General features: G+C 47.6%; 1 protein-coding gene across 2 annotated transcripts in view; it reads left to right on the top strand.

The window, feature by feature from the left end:
• Window positions 1–361: 361 nt before the first annotated feature.
• Window positions 362–19,412, top strand: part of LOC121004834 (WD repeat-containing protein 5-like) — a 59,024-nt gene continuing 39,973 nt past the window's right edge. The window contains exons 1-3 of one of the 2 annotated variants that reach the window (XM_040437206.1): window positions 362–442; window positions 2,964–3,068; window positions 7,205–7,308. In XM_040437206.1, coding sequence (XP_040293140.1) covers window positions 2,970–3,068; window positions 7,205–7,308 — 203 coding nt within the window. In that variant the 5' untranslated portion in view covers window positions 362–442; window positions 2,964–2,969. Of the gene's footprint in view, window positions 443–474; window positions 559–2,962; window positions 3,069–7,204; window positions 7,309–19,412 lie in introns of those variants that run through there. The other variant, XM_040437207.1, reaches the window with a different exon arrangement.

Genomic DNA, 19,412 nt, shown 5'->3' with positions numbered 1-19,412 from the left:
CCAGAGCCATGACGACACAAGTGCAGCACCCCTCAATAACTCCACGGGAGCCCAGTTCCTTCTCTGCTGTCTGCACATTTGTGTCAGTCTGAACTGTAGTTCTAGCATTAGATTCATGAACTAGGGGAGAACTACACATTAATTGGAGATCCAGGTCTGTATATAACACAGTTGTAACACTACAGTGTGCGCCTTGAGGCACTACAGCAGCAGCCGGCCGTGAGGGCAGCACTGAGGTGAGCCGTGCCTGTGGCTCCCATACTGTGACATCATGTACAGGACTTCATTATAGAACACGTAGGTCCGCTGACTGCGCCGACACACACACAAAGCAAGCCAACAAAATGGCGGCCGCGAGACTTCCGGTGTCCAGCCAGTCGCCTAGCAGCCGGCCGCACTTCCGGGTCATGCTCCTGTTTACCTTCCGGGGCGCGGGAAAAAGGTAATTTTGGCAAATTATGTTTTATTATAGAAGTCACCACAGAGCAGAGATGTGCGGCCTGAACCCCGCGTGTGCCGCCCTCTGCATGTCCTCGTGTGGAGGCCGGCTGTCTGCGTATAGGGAAGGGTGCTAGACCCAATGTCCTCACTGACTGGGCTGCTGGTTATATATCTATCATCTGTCTGTCTCCTTATATCTCTATGTATCTAATATCTATCCCATATCTATCTGGTTGTGCTCTTTACAGTACTTAGGACCCCTATTTTACCTATCTGTGGGCCCCCCATGTATATAGCGGGATAAACCCTTTAAAAGGGGTATTCACATCTCAGAAATGTATAACTTCTAGACAATATATCATGGAGGCCTTAAAGGGATTCTCTGGGCTTTTAATATTAATGACCTATCCTTAGGATAGGTCATCAATATCAGATCGCTGGGGGTCCGACACCCGGCACCCCCGCCGATCAGCTGTATAAGGCTACATGCACACGACCGTGCCGGTTTTTTGCGGCCTGCAAACCGCGGATCCGCAAAAAACGGAAGCCGCCCGTGTGCCTTCCGCAATTTGTACATTTTCCTATGGATCCATTATGAATAAACTGCCTATTGATATAACTGCCTATTCTTGTCCGTTTTGCGGACAAGAATGGGACATGTTATATTTTTTTTGCGGGGCCGCGGAATGGAACAACGGATGTGGACAGCACACGGAGTGCTTTCCGCATCTTTTGCGGCCCCATTGAAGTGAATGGGTCCGCGCCCAAGCCGCACAATGTGCGGCTCGGACGCGGACCAAAACAACGGCCGTGTGCATGAGGCCTAAATAGAAGGCACACACCATGCGGACGTGCCGTCTCCTGCCAATGCGAGCAGAAAGAGAGACAGGAGACAGCACGCGCCTTCTCTTCATACAGCCCAGAGAATCTGTCTCTCCGATTTTAGACCATTACCTACAGTAATAAATGATTAGTACTGCAGATCTGGAGACCAGATCACTTTGTTATTTTCCTACTGCCTTTTAATTTTAATAGTACAGGTGTCTTTGGACCCAGCGATGCCCATGATGATTATTTTTTTTATCGTTATATTACAATTCGATGCTGCCACCTGCTGGCCTGAATTGTAATATACAAGTAATGAGCATAGAAGTCTAGTACAGGCTCTGGCTCATTACTCCTATGCAGCGCCTGCCCCTATTTCTGCCTGGGGAGGCATTCCTGCCCAGAAAGCATGCGCTTCAGGGTTTTCAGCCTCTTGGATGCCATGGTCACATTTGACCATGGCGTCTGAGGGGTTACATATCTGTGATCGGCATTACCGCCGATCACGGACATTAAAGGGGTTTTCTAAGATTTTTATACTGATGACCTATCCCAGGACCCCGGTTGATCAGCTGTTTTGAGAAGGCATTCTCACTCCTGTGAGCGCCGCGGCCTTATCGCAGCTCACCAGGCACAGTGTGGTACATTGTATAGCGGCTGTGCTTGGTATCGCACTGAGCCCCATTCATTTCTATGGGACTGAGCGCGATACCAAGTACAGCCGCTATACAATGTACGGCGCTGCGAGAAGGCCGCCGCGCTCACAGGAGTGCCAATGCCTTCTCAAAATAGCTGATCAGCGGGGGTCCCGGGTGTTGGACCCCCATGATCAGATGCTGATGACCTATCCTGAGGATAGCAGAAAAAACACTAGTTCAGAGCAGCACCAAAGTACCATGCAGACTTCCACAGCAATGCCTCAGCCCATCCGTGACCCCAGATCCACAGTGGTCATTAGATCAGTATTCAAATCAAAGTTGACGGCAACATATCCATATAGAAGATCTTTATTCATAATGGGTCCATAGAAAAATGTACAAAAAAGGCCCAAAAGACTTGAAAAATACATTTTTTGTACATTTTTCTATGGATCCATTATGAATAAAGATCTTCTATATGGATATGCTGCCGTCAACTTTGATTTGAATACTATCCTGAGGATAGGTCATCAGTATCAAAATCTCGGAAAACTCCTTTTAACCCTGGTGTCTGCTGTGCTGAATGACCCGACATCCACCATACTATTACAACGGATAGCGGGAAGGGGTTAAAGACGCATTGGCTTCATTGGGAGCTGCGCTGCGGTAATTAACTCCCTCCACTTCCAGATTGATGGTGCTGTGTAGATCTGATGCCAAACTTATTCTTACTATCCTGAACCCTCTCCATCCATTCCAGTTCCACCTCGGTGTCCTCCCTGACAAACTTTGTTTACATGACTGCAGTGGTCTCATGTCTGTATACCTCAGGTGACCGCTGCAGCCATTGTGTGCTATATACTGCTGAAGCCAGTGATTGGCTGCAGTAGTCATGTGCAGTATACGGCACCTCATGGCTGCAACGACAGGAGGGATCCAGGTGGCCCTGGAATGGAGGGGATTCAGAACCTAAGAATATATATATCATTTTAATACCCTCGCTGCTATAAGAAAAGAAAAGAAAAACATCTCCTTTAACCCTTGTTGTTTTTTCCTAAGACTGCAATGGCCGCTTTTGAGCTCCGAAAACTACGCAAGAAACTAAGACAGATTGAAACTTTAGAGCACCTTCCTCGGGAACTGGTCCCCAGTGAAATTTCAAAGGTGAAGTACTGCAGTCCTTATGTTTTAGGGCAATGCTGATCATACACGTTGTCTTTACAGCTTTATGTATTGTTACGTCAGTGGGTGTGAAACCACAATGTCAACTGTGAGGCGGTGACAGGCCTCATGGCGGTTAGGGGAGGTGTATGGCAGGTTTTTCCATCTCTTCCCCGTCAATCAGCAGGTCTGAGGCAGCACCAGGTGCCACAATCATTACTGGGGAGTAAAAGCCTATGGCTAGGTCTACACGACGACATTTGTCGCACCAATGCCGCGCGACAATTTTTATAATGGCAGTCTATGGTGTCGCACTGCAACATGCAACATGCTGCGACTGCGACGCAACAGTCGCAGAAAATCCATTTGAGATGGAATGTCGCATGTTGCAGTGCGACACCATAGACTGCCATTATAAAAATTGTTGCACGACAAATGTTGCAGTGTAGTTGTGCCCTTATTGTCGTCGTGTAGACCTAGCCTATCCCAGACTGTCAGTTGGGGGTATGGTTACAACCAGAGGCCAGGTGAGGCTCTGGATGTGTAGTTTCAGCCGGGCTTGGCTGAGAAACCTTGAGGCTGGGAAATAGCCTGGACTGACCGTGTTACAGCCTGGGGGCTGGTATACGCTTAGCTGAGGAAGCCGGACCTGACACTATCTGAACAGCACTGTATAGGTGAGTCAGGGATTGTATCGTATCGTTTGTTCATTGTTTAGTTGTTCTGGTATTGCTGGCGTGCCAAAATAAATGTATGGTTTGGACTGCAACACTGTTTTCAGCGAGATATCTGTGACCGAAACCCCAGAGATAATCCCTCACACAACCAACAGATTGGACTTTGGGTCAGTCCTATGGGCGTTATCCTGGCGGTCCCCTGGTATTCACCCTTTAACCCCTATACAGGGATATGGACTTCACTCCAGGGGAACCAGCGGGCCATTACCTTATGGAGTAGTGAAGAGCACCAAGGGGTCAGGCAAAATCGGTAGTCAGGGACAGGCGGAGTATATGCAATACGGTACATGGTCTGAGATCAGGGCAGGCAGCAAAGGGTTCAATACAGAGGCAAGGTCAGGCAGCGGAGGGTCAGAATCCAGTAAACAGGCAGAAAGTCAGTACATGGGCAGACAATAGAGACAGCACACCTTTGCAGGAACTTGGCAAACTATGGAACCTGTTGCCCAGGCACCCTTCTACAGCGGAAGGTGCCTTAATTGACCTGACTTGGCAGATTAAGGTGCAGATGCTCTGGCCGGTTTAGAACCGGAGGGAGTGCGTGCGCACCGCCTAAGGGCACAGGAAGACGTGACAAGCAGGACACAGCCTGCGTGGACGGAGGGACAGCGCAAACCTGGCGGCCAGGCCCACTGGAAAGTGCTGAGAAGGAGGCCGGTCCACGCCTCCAGGAAACCAAAACCCGTGACTGATTAGTGAAACAGTGGTGGCCACGGGCTTTGGCTATAACATATATATTAAAAGACGTGTAGATTTTTGCAACCATTTTTACTGCTCCAATGACTCCAAAATAAAGCACGGTCAGGGGCGTAGCTAAAAGCTCATGGGCCCTGGTGCAAGACTTCAGCTTGGGCCCCCCTTCCCTCAATGCTTTCTGGCCAGGGAACGGGAAGCACATAGCCTTTGTGCTGCCTGAGGCAAAAATGGAAACAGCACCCCCCCACACCCATGCCAAATTCTTGACCTAATCCCCTTCCCTAACTTGACCAGCATGCACTTTCTATAATACTGGTGTCTTCTTTTGTGGCACAAGGGTCCTTGGGCCCCCTCAGGCTCCTGGGCCCGGTAGCAACTGCTACCTCTGCACCCCCTATAGCTGCGCCCCTGAGCACGGTAGTCTTAATTGAAAATCTCCTTCCGTTTCTAGACTTAGAAAATGGTCTAAATGTAAGACTGCTAGGAAGCTGGCTTACATTTAGACCAGCGCTGGATACGCCGAAGTTTATGAAGAGGCCGGCACCTCTTCATAACTTTAGATATAGGGGTTATTAAGACCGGCGCCTAAAACGCCCCCTATGTGTCTCCATAATTACAGACATACCACAGACCTTAAATTTAGTCTTCCCTTATGTTGTCAAGTTCATCTGTTGCTTAGCTGTAGTCAGTTTCTGGGAAATCTTGGTGACAACCAATAAAAAAACATTGTAACTCACACAAGGGTTGTCACTTAGTTTTCCTAAAACCCTCAAGCGGAAATCTGCCTAGATTTGGAATGATATGGAAGCAGAGGATGCATCAGTATGTAACAAAGCAGATCTCATTCAGGGCAGCTTTGGGTTGTTAGCCAGCTAAGGCTACTTTCACATTAGCGTTTTTGCTGGATCCGGCAGGGTCCAGCAAAAACGCTTCCGTTACAGATAATACAACCATCTGCGTCCGTTATGAACGGATCCGGTTGTATTATCTTAAACATTGCCAAGACGGATCCGTTTTAAACTCCATTGAAAGTCAATGGAGGACGGATCTCTTTTCTATTGTGGCAGATTGTGCCAGAGAAAATGGATCCGTCCCCATTGACTTGCATTGGGGGTCATGACGGATCCATTTTGCTCTACATCCCAGGACGGAAAGACAACCGCAGCATGCGGTTTTCTCTCCGTTCTGGGGATGAAACGGAATGCATTTTGGAGCATTCCGTACCCTTCAGTTCAGTTTTGTCCCCATTGACAATGAATGGGGACAAAACTGAAGCGTTTTTCCCCGGTATTGAGCCCCTATGACGGATCTCAATACCGGAAAACTTTAACGCTAGTGTGAAACTAGCCTTATCCAAAAAAGGGTGTAAATAAAAAAAAAAGCTGAAAATAATTTGAGAGAACAACTTGTCAGAAGGAGACAAATTGAAGCTCTGTTACAGGCTGTGGACACCTTTGCGTAGAATCTTTTATTGTTCATTTGCTTTTTTGAGTCTTTTTAGTCTTAACGATTTCCTACCATTTTGTTGCTGCAGAGTCTGCGTAACCCCTCCACCGAGCTGGTGGTGCTGCCGCTTCTCACATCACAGCACACTGCTCCTGACTCAGCTTTCTCGGCTCTCCCTTCTCTTGGTGTTACAGATAGCAGCTTTGAGCAGCGAGGAGACTGCACATGGCAGATCAGTGTGTGGAGAGGGGGGGGAGCATCCAAGGAGGCCTGTAAATTGGGGCAGTTTTAACCCCTTGAATCCCAGCATTGTACATGTAACGAAAAAACAAAAAATCCTCTGTGACTCAAGGGGTTAATGGAAAGAGAAAAACACAAAGGCTATGTGAAAGGCTACTTTCACAACTGCGTGTACATTTTCCAGTATTGAGATACGTCATAGGGTCTCAGTACCGGAGAAAAACGCTTCAGTTTTGTCCCCATTCATTGTCAATGGGGACAAAACGGAACTGAACAGAACGGAGCGCTCCAAAATACAATCCGTTCCATTTGGTTGTGTTTCCATACCGGAGAGCAAACCTGTTTTCTTTCCGTCATGGAATGTGGAGCAAAACGTCTTTCCGTCATGACCCACAATGCAAGTCAATGGGGACGGATCCGTTTTTTCAGACACAATACAAAAAAACTGATCCGTCCCCCATTGACTTTCAATGGTGTTCATGATCCGTCATTGCTATGTTAAAGATAATACAACCGGATCCGTTCATAACGGACGCAGATGGTTGTATTATCAGTAACGGAAGCGTTTTTCTGATCCCTGCCAGATCAGACAACAACGCAAGTGTGAAAGTAGCCTTACTGTAGACAGGAGAGCACCCATGGCAGACACTGCAGGGGAAGGGAAGAATAATCCAGGAATAGAGCTGTGCTGATAAATGAGAGCCAGGGAAGTCAGCAGCATCCTGGACCCACGCCTCTCACGTCCAGCACATATTACAGGGAGGGACACGTTCACAAGAGTGAATACGGAAACTACCAGCAGGTTGTAAATGAATATCGGGTTCTGAAAATGAATGAAGGAATGAAGACTGGAGATGGAAAATAGTACAATTTTTTTTATGTAAGGTCACCTCTGACATATGTAGAATGTGTCCGCAGCCTTGCTTTCATATGGGAATCACCCTCTATGATGTCCATATACTATCAGCTATCGTATGAGCATGCATAACTATAATGTGACTGACCCCCTGCTTCATTTAGGTTGCCCAAAAACATGAGCTGCGGAGACTTATAGAGGAATTGTTATCTCAGACTGTAGAAGAGAAACCCAAGGAGGAGACGGTGGAGACAAGTGGAGAAAGCAGGTGCGTCCTACAACGTCATCCAGTTGCTATCTACAATATCTAGCTGCGTCTGACGTCACACTGTGAGATGTTAAAGAGATTTTCTCACCTCAGACATTGGTAACATATCGCTAGGATAGGCCACCAATGTCAGATAGGTGCAGGTCCTACCTCATGGACTTGATCCTATATCCAGAAAGGGACACCCAAAGTGAATGGAGAGCAGCTGCACACGCGTGGCCACCCTCCATTCATTTCTGTGGGGGTTCTGAAAATTTCTGTTCGCTCAGCTTTTTCCAGCAGTCCCATAGAGGTGATTAGAGCGGGGGGTGCGTTTGTGTGAGTGGCTCTTTTTAGAACTCCCATAGAAATGAATGGAAAGCATGCTGTGCACGTGCGCTGTGCAGTTTCCTTCACTTGGGGGGCCCCGTTTTTCTAAATTGGAGCGTGTCCCTAGCGATATGCCATGTGACATCTATGGGGGTCTGACTCCTGGTACCCCCGCCGATCAGCTGTTTGAAGAGGCAGCGGTCTGTGATGTCAAGTTCCTCAGTCAACTCGGTTCCGTTTAGATGAATGGGCCTGGCCTGTAATACCAAGAACAGCCGCTATCCAATGTATAGATATGGATTACCCGGTGGCCAGATGAGCTGAGCGGACGCGAGACGCGCTAGCTCCAGAGCCTGCAATTTAAAAAAAGCTGCCCACAGCAAAATCAGTGACCCCTAGTACCAACCAAAGGCCGTGGGACACTATTCAGACCCCCTTCTCACCGTCTGAAAGCATGGGACACACAAGGAGGAAGCGCCGAGCAAGATCGAGGCATTCAGCAGGGCTGCCGGAGGAATCCAAGATGGCGCCTGCTTCTCACACCCAGGGCCGGCGCCACCCATAAGCAGAGTAGGCAACCGCGTAGAGCGCACTCTGCCTGGGGGCGCCGGCCGCCGCCTGCGCCCCGCCCCCTACTTGTCATCCATCTGACATCATCTCCTTCTGTACTTGCCGGCCGGATGCGCTCCGATGAGTGCGAGCATGAGTTTGTTCACTTCGGGCAGAGAGAGTGGCATGCAGCTGACACAGCTACGAGACCCTGGTGTATTTAAATATCATTTAGGCTTTCTTTCAGAAAAGTTTCTCCTGGGATTCGAACTCACGACCTTTCACATCAGAGGCAAGGTATTTACCCTCACAGCTATGAAAGCTGTATTACCAGTTGCTTAAAAAACAGCAGCTCGCCCATGAAGAAGAGGCCTCCTACTCTGGCTAGAGAATGTACCTGAAAGTCTCACCGGACAAGAAAGGACTTATCCTACTTGCCTCAAAGGACATATCCTTTTCTTTATTCAAGGGTCATTAGACTCATTTATTCACCTACACTTTTTGTTGTAGGTCTCATTGGAGATAACTTGTTTGCATTTCCTACAACCCACCTCCATTGATACCTGGATAAATTGGTATCCAGTTGGTTCTCTTTGAACTGGACTCTAAAATATCTACTTTATTATAGATAGAGTTGAATTGTTCTGTTTACCTTATCTATCCTATTCCTCTTTTTATTCTAACATTATCCTGTAATTACTAAGTGACAAGTGTGTTTGATATTCCTATACCTATGGCTGGGGTACCCGCGCTTGCTCTGTAGCATATTGTATTATTTACTCTGTACTACCTTTACTGCCAGCAATGGTTATCAGAATTTCTTTAATTAATGCCAATGGACTAAATCCATTCTTGTTTAGTGTTTTACGTATCGTAGATTCGCTAACAGGGGTGTTAGCATATGCCAGAGACTTCTGTAAGTCTTTAGCTGACACTCTAGGATTCTTCTTCACCTCATTGAGCAGTCTGCGCTGTGCTCTTGCAGTCATCTTTACAGGACGGCCACTCCTAGGGAGAGTAGCAGCAGTGCTGAACTTTCTCTATTTATAGACAATTTGTCTTACCGTGGACTGATGAACAGCAAGGATTTTGGAGATATTTTTATAACCCTTTCCAGCTTTCTGCAAGTCAACAATTCTTAATCGTAGGTCTTCTGAGAGCTCTTTTGTGCGAGGCATCATTCACATCAGGCAATGCTTCTTGTGAAAAGCAAACCCAGAACTGGTGTGTGTTTTTATAGGGCAGGGCAGCTGTAACCAACACCTCCAATCTCATCTCATTGATTGTACTGCAGTTGGCTGACACCTCACTCCAATTAGCTCTTGGAGATGTCATTAGTCTAGGGGTTCACATACTTTTTCCACCTGCACTGTGAATATTTACATGGTGTGTTCAATAAAACCATGGTAACATTTAACTCTTTGTGTGTTATTAGTTTAAGCAGACTGTGATTGTCTATTGTTGTGACTTAGATGAAGATCAGATCACATTTTATGACCAATTTGTGCAGAAATCCATATCATTCCAAAGGGTTCACATACTTTTTCTTGCAACTGTATGTTATACTTGTATGTAATATCAATAATGCAATATATACCTTACTTTCTTTGTACACACCAAATACAAATTAACTCGCATTTATAAAAGAGGTAATATATACCGCCCTATCTATCAAACGAGGCTCCCTAGTTATATGTGGAGACTTTAATTTGCCCCCATCGTCCTCTATCGATAAGTCGAACCATACAAAATCCGAATCCTCTTTACAACTTGCGCAGTATCTATTGGCAGAATATTTATGACACTTGCAGAGTGTTACACGCATCAGAACGTGATTACACTTTTTATTCACACCCCCATAAACAGTATTCTAGGATAGATTTAAAAATTGGCGATAAATGGTCTTTACAAAACATTACGTCCTCTAGCATAGGGTCCATTACATGGTCTGATCACGCACCAATTTCATACCAAATCTCGGAGTGATTCAACCAACTCTCATACACACCTTGGCGGACCAACAATTATCATTTATCCTTACCTTCCACCCAATCCCAAATTAATGAAGCTCTTAAAGAATACTTCATGTACAACTGCACTCCTGATATACAACCCACCACGACTTGGTGCGCACATAAGGCCTATGTAAGAGGCCATCTTATTCGCATTTCAGCCTTCTTAAAAAAAACAGACGCATTTGTATGGAACAACATCCGTAGCTAACCTAGAAGCTACGCACAAAGTAAACTCTTCCCAAATTATACTAAACCAACTTAAAGATTTACGTTTCGAACTACACCAGCTTTATCAAAATAACTTCAAATACAACTTGAGGAAATCCAAAGCTAAATATTACTCACAAGGAAATAGAGCGAGTACAATATTGGCCAATAAAATTAAAGCCGCCCACAACAGAAAAAACGACAGTTTATTTACAATGCTCACAAAGAAAAGATTATTATAAAAACTCAAACATAACAACTCAGTGCCCCAACTGACCCCAGACCTCATTAAAAAAATTCCTATCTGATATCTCACTGCCTAAACTGTCCCCTGATCAACTTGCGCAAATTAATAAACCAATTGAACTTGCAGAAATAACACAAATGATCAAGTCAACCAATACTATCTCCCCTATCTTTTATCCACCTTCTCCCACATAATGTCCACCGGGAACATACCACCTGAAATGCTCCAAGCCACTATAGTAGCCCTTTCTAAACCAGGAAAATCTCCTGACCAACCAGGGAATTTCCGTCTTATCTCTCTCCTGAACACCAATCGAAAAATTTACTCTAAACTATTGGCCAACAGACTGTCTCCCCTGATTCCTTGCCTAGTCCACCATGATCAAGTGGGCTTTGTTAAATCCATACAAATGCTAGATGGTACTAGACGCATAATAGATCTTATTTATGTGGCAGGGGCAAGTCAGACGCCTTCTCTCCTCCTATCTCTGGATGCGGAGAAGGATTTTGATCGAGTGCATTGGGGGTACTTGGAGGCAATATTATCGAAGTTTGGAATACTGGGACGATTTGCCAAAGCTATATGCGCACTCTACTCAAAACCCTCAGCTAAAGTATACACATACACATACCGTATATAGCATCTTATGCTATATGTGTCATCCACAGATCCCCCCCCCCTTGACAGTGACATCTACAGATCCCCCTCCCCATAACAGTGTCATCCACATATCCCCCTCCCATAACGGTGTCATCCACAGATCTCCCTCCCCATAACAGTGTCATCCACAGATCTCCCTCCCCATAACAGTGTCATCCACAGATCCCCCTCCCCATAACAGTGTCATCCACAGATCCCCCTCCCCATAACAGTGTCATCCACAGATCCCCCTCCCCATAACAGTGTCATCCACAGATCCCCCTCCCCATAACGGTGTCATCCACAGATCCCCCTCCCCATAACGGTGTCATCCACAGATCCCCCTCCCCATAACGGTGTCATCCACAGATCCCCCTCCCCATAACGGTGTCATCCACAGATCCCCCTCCCCATAACGGTGTCATCCACAGATCCCCCTCCCCATAACGGTGTCATCCACAGATCCCCCTCCCCATAACGGTGTCATCCACAGATCCCCCTCCCCATAACGGTGTCATGACAGATCCCCCTCCCCATAACAGTGTCATCCACAGATCCCCCTCCCCATAACGGTGTCATCCACAGATCTCCCTCCCCGCCTCTCACAGGAGTGTACATTTTACATTTCTAAACTGTAATCCATAGCAGTAACTTTAACTATAAATCAGGATTCAGCGGCCGCTCATCTCTACTAGTACCTTAACCTTACACCACTCGGCTAGCTTCGGTAACAGGGCCAGGCTACAGCCTACAGGCACTTCCTGTTAGTTGTTACCGAGCGAGTGCTGATTTCTGCAGGTCAGAGGATACGGATTACAGTTTAGAAGAAATGTACACTCCTGTGAGCGGTCCAGACCAGTAGAGGATCCAGAGCCTGGTCTTGGGAGGGGCACTTCCAGATTATTTTCTGTCCGCCACCACAAAACAATGGTGCTTATAGAACAGACTACACAGTGTAGCGGTATACTGTATATTGTGGGGCACAGTGTAGAGGTATACTGTATATTGTGTGGCACAGTGTAGAGGTATACTGTATATTGTGTGGCACAGTGTATATACCATAAACATATTTCACATGAAAACTTACAATTACTTGGCTTGGCCCTTGGGGATCTCGGACACCACTTTAACACTTGGCTGGGGGACTCGGTGGAGCTGATGTTGTGTTTTAGCAGAGAGAGACTGGTGCTGCTACTAGGGGGCTCATACCATGGGGGAGTAATAAAGCCCACCATAATGCCCCCCAATAGAAATAATTATCATTATAATGTGACAGTGCAAAAAATACCCCCTTGTAATGCCAGAAGTTGAGCTAATGTCCCCATAGTGCCCCCATAATCTGCCAGTATAAAATACCCCTATATAGTGCCTCCAGTAAATGCCCCCATAGTGCTCCTCTCCCCCCTTCCTCCTAGTGCCCCCCATAATGTACCAGTATAAAATGCCCCATATATAGTGCCCCAGTAGATGCCCCTTAGTGTCCCCCATAATTAGCAAGTATAAAATACCCCTTCTTAGTGCCCCCCGTAGATGACCCCATAGTACTCCTCTCCCCCCTTCCCCATAGTACCCACCATAATGTGTCCCAGTATAAAATGCTACTGTACAGAGCCCCCCATATAAAATACCCCTTCTTTGTGGCCTCAGTAGATGCCCCTATAGTGCCCACCAATAATGTGCCAGTAATAATTGCCCCCAATCATGTGCCAGTAACAAGAGTCCCCCCCATCATGTGCCAGCCCAGTAACAAGAGCTTAGAGTCCCCCCAACGTGCCAGTAACAAGGGCCCCCCCAATGTGCCAGTAACAAGAGCCCCCCCTAATGTGCCAGTAACAAGAGCCCCCCCTAATGTGCCAGTAACAAGAGCCCCCCCTAATGTGCCTGTAAAACAAAAAAAACTTACCTCTATGTCAGCGATACGATGCAGGCCTCTTCCGGCCTGTGTCCCGCACTGTACGGCTCGCCTGCGCCGTCCTCTGATAGGCTGCCGGCCTAGTGCCTGCAGCCTATCAGAGGAAGAGGAAGGGACACGCCTCTTCCTCCCCTGCCCCGCCGCACTAGCACAGGCATCTGTAACGCTGTCCTGAGGACGGTGATACAGATGACTATGGAGATGAGCGCAATGAAAGCGCTCATCTCCTTGTGCCCTGCGGCCGACGCCCCCCCCCTGCTCAGTTGGGGGGGCACAGCGTGATGTAGGGGGGGGGGCGTAGCCCCCTCTGGCTCCCCCTTGGCGACGCCACTGATCGGCAGGGGTCCCGGATGTCGGACCCCCGCCGATCATATGCTGATTATCTATCATAGATCATCAGTTTAAAAAAACTGCAGAACCTCTTTAATCTGGGCCTGAAAGATTCAGACATTGCTTCATTGAAAGTAAATTTCCCATTTAAATGGAATTCCGAATATATTACATATCTAGGAATCCAACTAACCCCAACAATCACCAATCTCCTACTGGTAAACTTAAGATCTCTAAAAGAAATTTTTTTAAATGACCTGAACAAAATGAAAAAGCATGAAATCTCGTTGGATGGGGAGGATCTCAGCCCTGAAAATGTTTATTATCCCACAAATCCTTTATTTATTCCGCAACTTGCCAATCCCCATCCCTATAACACATTTAAAAGAAATCCAAAGATTACTCCTTAATTACACATGGCAGGATAAAAGACCGAGAGTCCAAACAGAAATAATCTACTTGCCTATTTCAAAGGGGGGCTTGGGTTTAGGGATCAACTGATTATAATTATGATATTCAGGATTGTGAACGTTATCGGAATCTATTTTGCCGATATTCCGATAACATATGGGGAACACGGATCGCGCTGCTCTCGGCTCTCTCCGTGTTCTCTCAGCAGCACAGGGGAGAAGGAAGCAGTGTCTCCTCCCCCTGTGATGCCGCTGCCGCCAATAGCAGGAGAGGAGACAAGAGGAGGGGAGGGGCTGTGGCCTCTGCTCCACCAATGAAGAGAAATCTCTCATTAATTCATATACAGGAGGCGGGAGCTGGCTGCAGAATCACATAGCCGGCTCCCGACCTCTATGAGCGGTAGCTGCGATCCGCGGTAGTTAACCCCTCAGGTGCCGCGGATCGCAGCTACCGCTCATAGAGGTCGGGAGCCGGCTATGTGATTCTGCAGCCAGCTCCCGCCTCCTGTATATGAATGATTGAGAGACTTATCTTCATTGGTGGTGCAGTGTGCCCCCCCCCCAACCCCAGTATTAATCATTGGTGGCGCAGTACGCCCCCCCCCCCAACCCCAGTATTAATCATTGGTGGTCCAGTGCGCCGCCCCCAAACCCAGTATCAATCATTGGTGGCGCAGTGCGCCCCCCCACCCAAGCCCCCCAGTATTAATCATTGGTGGCAGTGGCCACAGGATCCCCTCTCCCCTCCTCCTCAGTTGCAGTTCCAATCGGAGCCCCAGCAGTGTAAGCCTGGGGCTCCGATCGGTTACCATGGCAGCCAGGACGCTACTGAAGCCCTGGCTGCCATAGTCAGCTCCCTGCTGCTGTGTGCACAGAGCAGCAGGGACAGTGTGAGGTCCTATTCACCCTGATAGAGATCTATCAGGGTGAATAGGACATGGGGTCTAGTCCCTAAGTAAACCAAATTTTTTTTTAAAAATATAAATTATCGGCCTGAAAGTTCACAGATTATCGGTATAGGCCCTAAAAAATCAATATCGGTCGATCCCTACTTGGGTTGCCCATCCATTGTTAGATACCTATAGAGCTTGTATTTTTGAACAATTGAGATTTCCATGGTTAAACTATCCCAACAAACACTGGATCTCTATTGAGAACTACCTAATGGGTGTGACAGACCCTCAGGTATTTTTCTACTCCAGGTCCTTACAGAAGAACCCCTGTGCTCTTGAGGTTCCCCCTACAATCCAAGCTGCACTTGAAATATGGACCTTACTGTCAACTAAATTGAGCTTTGTCAACATCTCCCTTTCCGAGATCCCTTTAGCGGTCGCGGCGAAATGCATCTCAGACTTGCACATTCATATTTGGATTGACCTGGGAATCCAAAAACTGGGAGACCTTTTTACCAATGATACTTTGAACTCATTTACGGGTTTATGCCTGAGATTCAACATCCCTCAAAGGGAATTTTTAAAATACTTACAAATTAGGCATTTCTTGTCTGGGTTGAGTTTTACCGTGACTGCTGATATCTCCCGAATGATGAAGTTGTTACGAAACCCGTCAGTTATTATTATTATTATTATTTATTATTAAAGCGCCATTCATTCCATAGCGCTGTACATATGATAAGCGGTGCACATACATAATACAGACAATTGCACTAATCATGACGAGTTACAGACTGGTACAGAAGGAGAGAGGGTTCTGCCTGTGAGGGCTTACAATCTACATGGCATGGGAGAAGGACACAGTAGGGGAGGGTGAAGATGGTCATGGCGGTATAGAGGCAGCGGGGTCACTGGTTGTAGGCTTGTCTGAAGAGGTGGGTTTTCAGGTTTCTTTTGAAGGATTCCACTGTAGGTGAGAGTCTGATATGTTGGGGTAGCGAGTTCCAGAGTATGGGGGATGCGCAGGAGAAATCTTGGAGGGGAAGAGGTGATAAGAGGAGAGGAGAAGGAGGTCTTGTGAGGATCGGAGAGCGCGTGTGGGGATGTATCGGGAAAGTAGCTCAGAGATGTAGGGAGGGGACAGGTTATGGACGGCCTTGTATGTATTTGTTAGTACTTTGAAGTGAATTCGCTGGGCAATGGGGAGCCAGTGAAGGGATTGGCAGAGGGGAGAGGCAGAGGAGTAATAGGGTGAGAGGTGGATAAGTCGGGCAGCAGCGCTGAGGATAGATTGGAGGGGTGCGAGAGTGCTAGATGGAAGGCCACAGATTTGTTAATCTTAAAGTCCTATCTCTCAGTTATTATTTCATGACAGAGATTGGACTCGCCATTGTCTCCATTACTTCGAAAATGGGAATCGGCATTAAACGTTAGTGTATCCTATCTGCGTTCTCTATCATGTGTGCCTCCTCCAAATGAGTTAACCATCTGGACAATTCTCTACAGATGGTATTATACTCTTTTATAGACTATCTAAAATGTACCCTTCATCTTCCCATGTCTGTTGGAGATGTTCATCAGCAGAAGCGGATATGGAGCACATATGGTGGGAATGCAGGGAAATCAAACCCGTTTGGAACTCAATTAACAGAATTCTAACCAAAATATGCAAATCACCCATTTCCCTATCAATGGCGCAAAGCCTACTTTCTATTAATTTGGATTCCTTTTTCAGATTCTTTCCAGTCATAATTCGTATCATCATAGCAACCAGAACGAAAAAATTGCCCCCTCCCCCCCCCCCCCAGTAATGGAAATTGTGAACGACCATTGTCTCTATGAGATGATTAACGCCTCAGTCTCCATTAGTCAAGTTTAAGGCTAAGTGGCAAAACTGGCTTCACTCTCAATTCAACAAAGTCTCATTACCTTTGTGATGTAATGTGGAGCATACTGCTCCTTGTCACCTTTTTATTTATCTCTCCTTTTTTCCCTTTGTTATTATTTAATTTGGACAAGTTCATTATATTGTAACGTTTTTCCCCTTTTCCTTGTGTCCCCCTTTTAATGGGACTTTAAGGATCATGCAAGATTAGATTGATGTTTGGAAGCAAAGAAAGCAACACAATGCATATTCTTGTATGTAATATTTTATTATTTAAAACAATAAAACATATGTTTAACAAAAAAGATATGGATTACCTACCCTGGGGATAGGCCTTCTATATTAAACTCACGGAAACCCCTTTAACTGTATAACCCTAAGCTCTCCTTATCACAGCTTGGAGGAAGGTGCACTTTTTGCTGCAGTTCTCTCCCTATCACAGCTCACGGGGTGTGTCCTTTTTGCTGCAGTTTTCTCCCTATCACAGATCAAGGGGTATGTCCTTTTTCTTGCAGCTCTCTCCCTATGACAGCTCACGGGGTGTGTCCTTTTTGCCGCAGCTCTCTCCCTATCACAGCTCACGGGGTGTGTCCTTTTACTTGCAGCTCTCTCCCTATGACAGCTCACTGGGTGTGTCCTTTTTTCCGCAGCTCTCTCCCTATCACAGCTCACGGGGTGTGTCCTTTTTGCCGCAGCTCTCCACCTGTCACAGCTCAGGGGTGTGTTCTTTATGCCGCAGCTCTCCACCTGTCACAGCTCAGACCTGTGTCCTTTTTGCCGCATCTCTCCACCTGTCACAGCTCAGACCTGTGTCCTTTTTGCCGCATCTCTCCACCTGTCGCAGCTCAGGGGTGTGTTCTTTATGCGGTAGCTCTCTCCCTATCACAGCTCACTGGGTGTGTCCTTTTTGCCACAGCTCTCCACCTGTCGCAGCTCAGGGGTGTGTTTTTTATGCGGCAGCTCTCTCCCTATCACAGCTCACGGGGTGTGTCCTTTTTGCCGCAGCTCTCTCCTTATCACAGCTCACAGGGTGTGTTCTTTATAGCTTTCTCCCTATCACAGCTCAGGGGTGTGTCCTTTTTGCCGCAGCTCTCCACCTGTCACAGCTCAGGGGTGTGTTCTTTATGCGGCAGCTCTCTCCCTATCACAGCTCACGGGGTGTGTCCTTTTTGCCGCAGCTCTCTCCTTATCACAGCTCACAGGGTATGTTCTTTATAGCTCTCCACCTGTCACAGCTCAGGGGTGTGTTTTTTTTGCCGCAGCTCTCCACCTGTCACAGCTCAGGGGTGTGTTCTTTATGCCGCAGCTCTCCACCTGTCACAGCTCAGGGGTGTGTTCTTTATGCGGCAGCTCTCCACCTGTCACAGCTCAGGGGTGTGTTCTTTATGCCGCAGCTCTCCACCTGTCACAGCTCAGGGGTGTGTTCTTTATGCGGCAGCTCTCCACCTGTCACAGCTCAGGGTTGTGTTCTTTTTGCCGCAGCTCTCCACCTGTCACAGCTCAGGGTTGTGTTCTTTTTGCCGCAGCTCTCCACCTGTCACAGCTCAGGGGTGTGTTCTTTTTGCCGCAGCTCTCCACCTGTCACAGCTCAGGGGTGTGTTTTTTTTGCCGCAGCTCTCTCCCTGTCACAGCTCAGGGGTGTGTTCTTTATGCCGCAGCTCTCCACCTGTCACAGCTCAGGGTTGTGTTCTTTTTGCCGCAGCTCTCCACCTGTCACAGCTCAGGGTTGTGTTCTTTTTGCCGCAGCTCTCCACCTGTCACAGCTCAGGGGTGTGTTCTTTATGCCGCAGCTCTCCACCTGTCACAGCTCAGGGTTGTGTTCTTTTTGCCGCAGCTCTCCACCTGTCACAGCTCAGGGGTGTGTCCTTTATGCCGCAGCTCTCCACCTGTCACAGCTCAGGGGTGTGTTCTTTATGCCGCAGCTCTCCACCTGTCACAGCTCAGGGTTGTGTTCTTTTTGCCGCAGCTCTCCACCTGTCACAGCTCAGGGGTGTGTTCTTTTTGCCGCAGCTCTCCACCTGTCACAGCTCAGGGGTGTGTTTTTTTTGCCGCAGCTCTCCACCTGTCACAGCTCAGGGTTGTGTTCTTTTTGCCGCAGCTCTCCACCTGTCACAGCTCAGGGGTGTGTCCTTTATGCCGCAGCTCTCCACCTGTCACAGCTCAGGGGTGTGTTCTTTATGCCGCAGCTCTCCACCTGTCACAGCTCAGGGGTGTGTCCTTTATGCCGCAGCTCTCCACCTGTCACAGCTCAGGGGTGTGTCCTTTATGCCGCAGCTCTCCACCTGTCACAGCTCAGGGGTGTGTTTTTTTTGCCGCAGCTCTTCACCTGTCACAGCTCAGGGGTGTGTTCTTTATGCCGCAGCTCTCTCCCTGTCACAGCTCAGGGGTGTGTTCTTTATGCCGCAGCTCTCCACCTGTCACAGCTCAGGGGTGTGTTCTTTATGCGGCAGCTCTCCACCTGTCACAGCTCAGGGGTGTGTTCTTTATGCGGCAGCTCTCCACCTGTCACAGCTCAGGGGTGTGTCCTTTTTGCCGCAGCTCTCCACCTGTCACAGCTCAGGGGTGTGTCCTTTTTGCCGCAGCTCTCCACCTGTCACAGCTCAGGGGTGTGTCCTTTTTGCGGCAGCTCTCTCCCTGTAACTGTTGCAGCTTCTAACAATAGATTCAGCTGGTGGCAGTTGAAGGATAGAACTAAGCATGTGCGACCA

This window comes from Bufo bufo, chromosome 6 (assembly GCF_905171765.1).
Source record: "Bufo bufo chromosome 6, aBufBuf1.1, whole genome shotgun sequence".
Lineage (NCBI taxonomy): Eukaryota > Metazoa > Chordata > Amphibia > Anura > Bufonidae > Bufo > Bufo bufo.
Note: the sequence above shows the minus strand (reverse complement) of the source record. Positions and strands in the feature narration are given on the sequence as shown.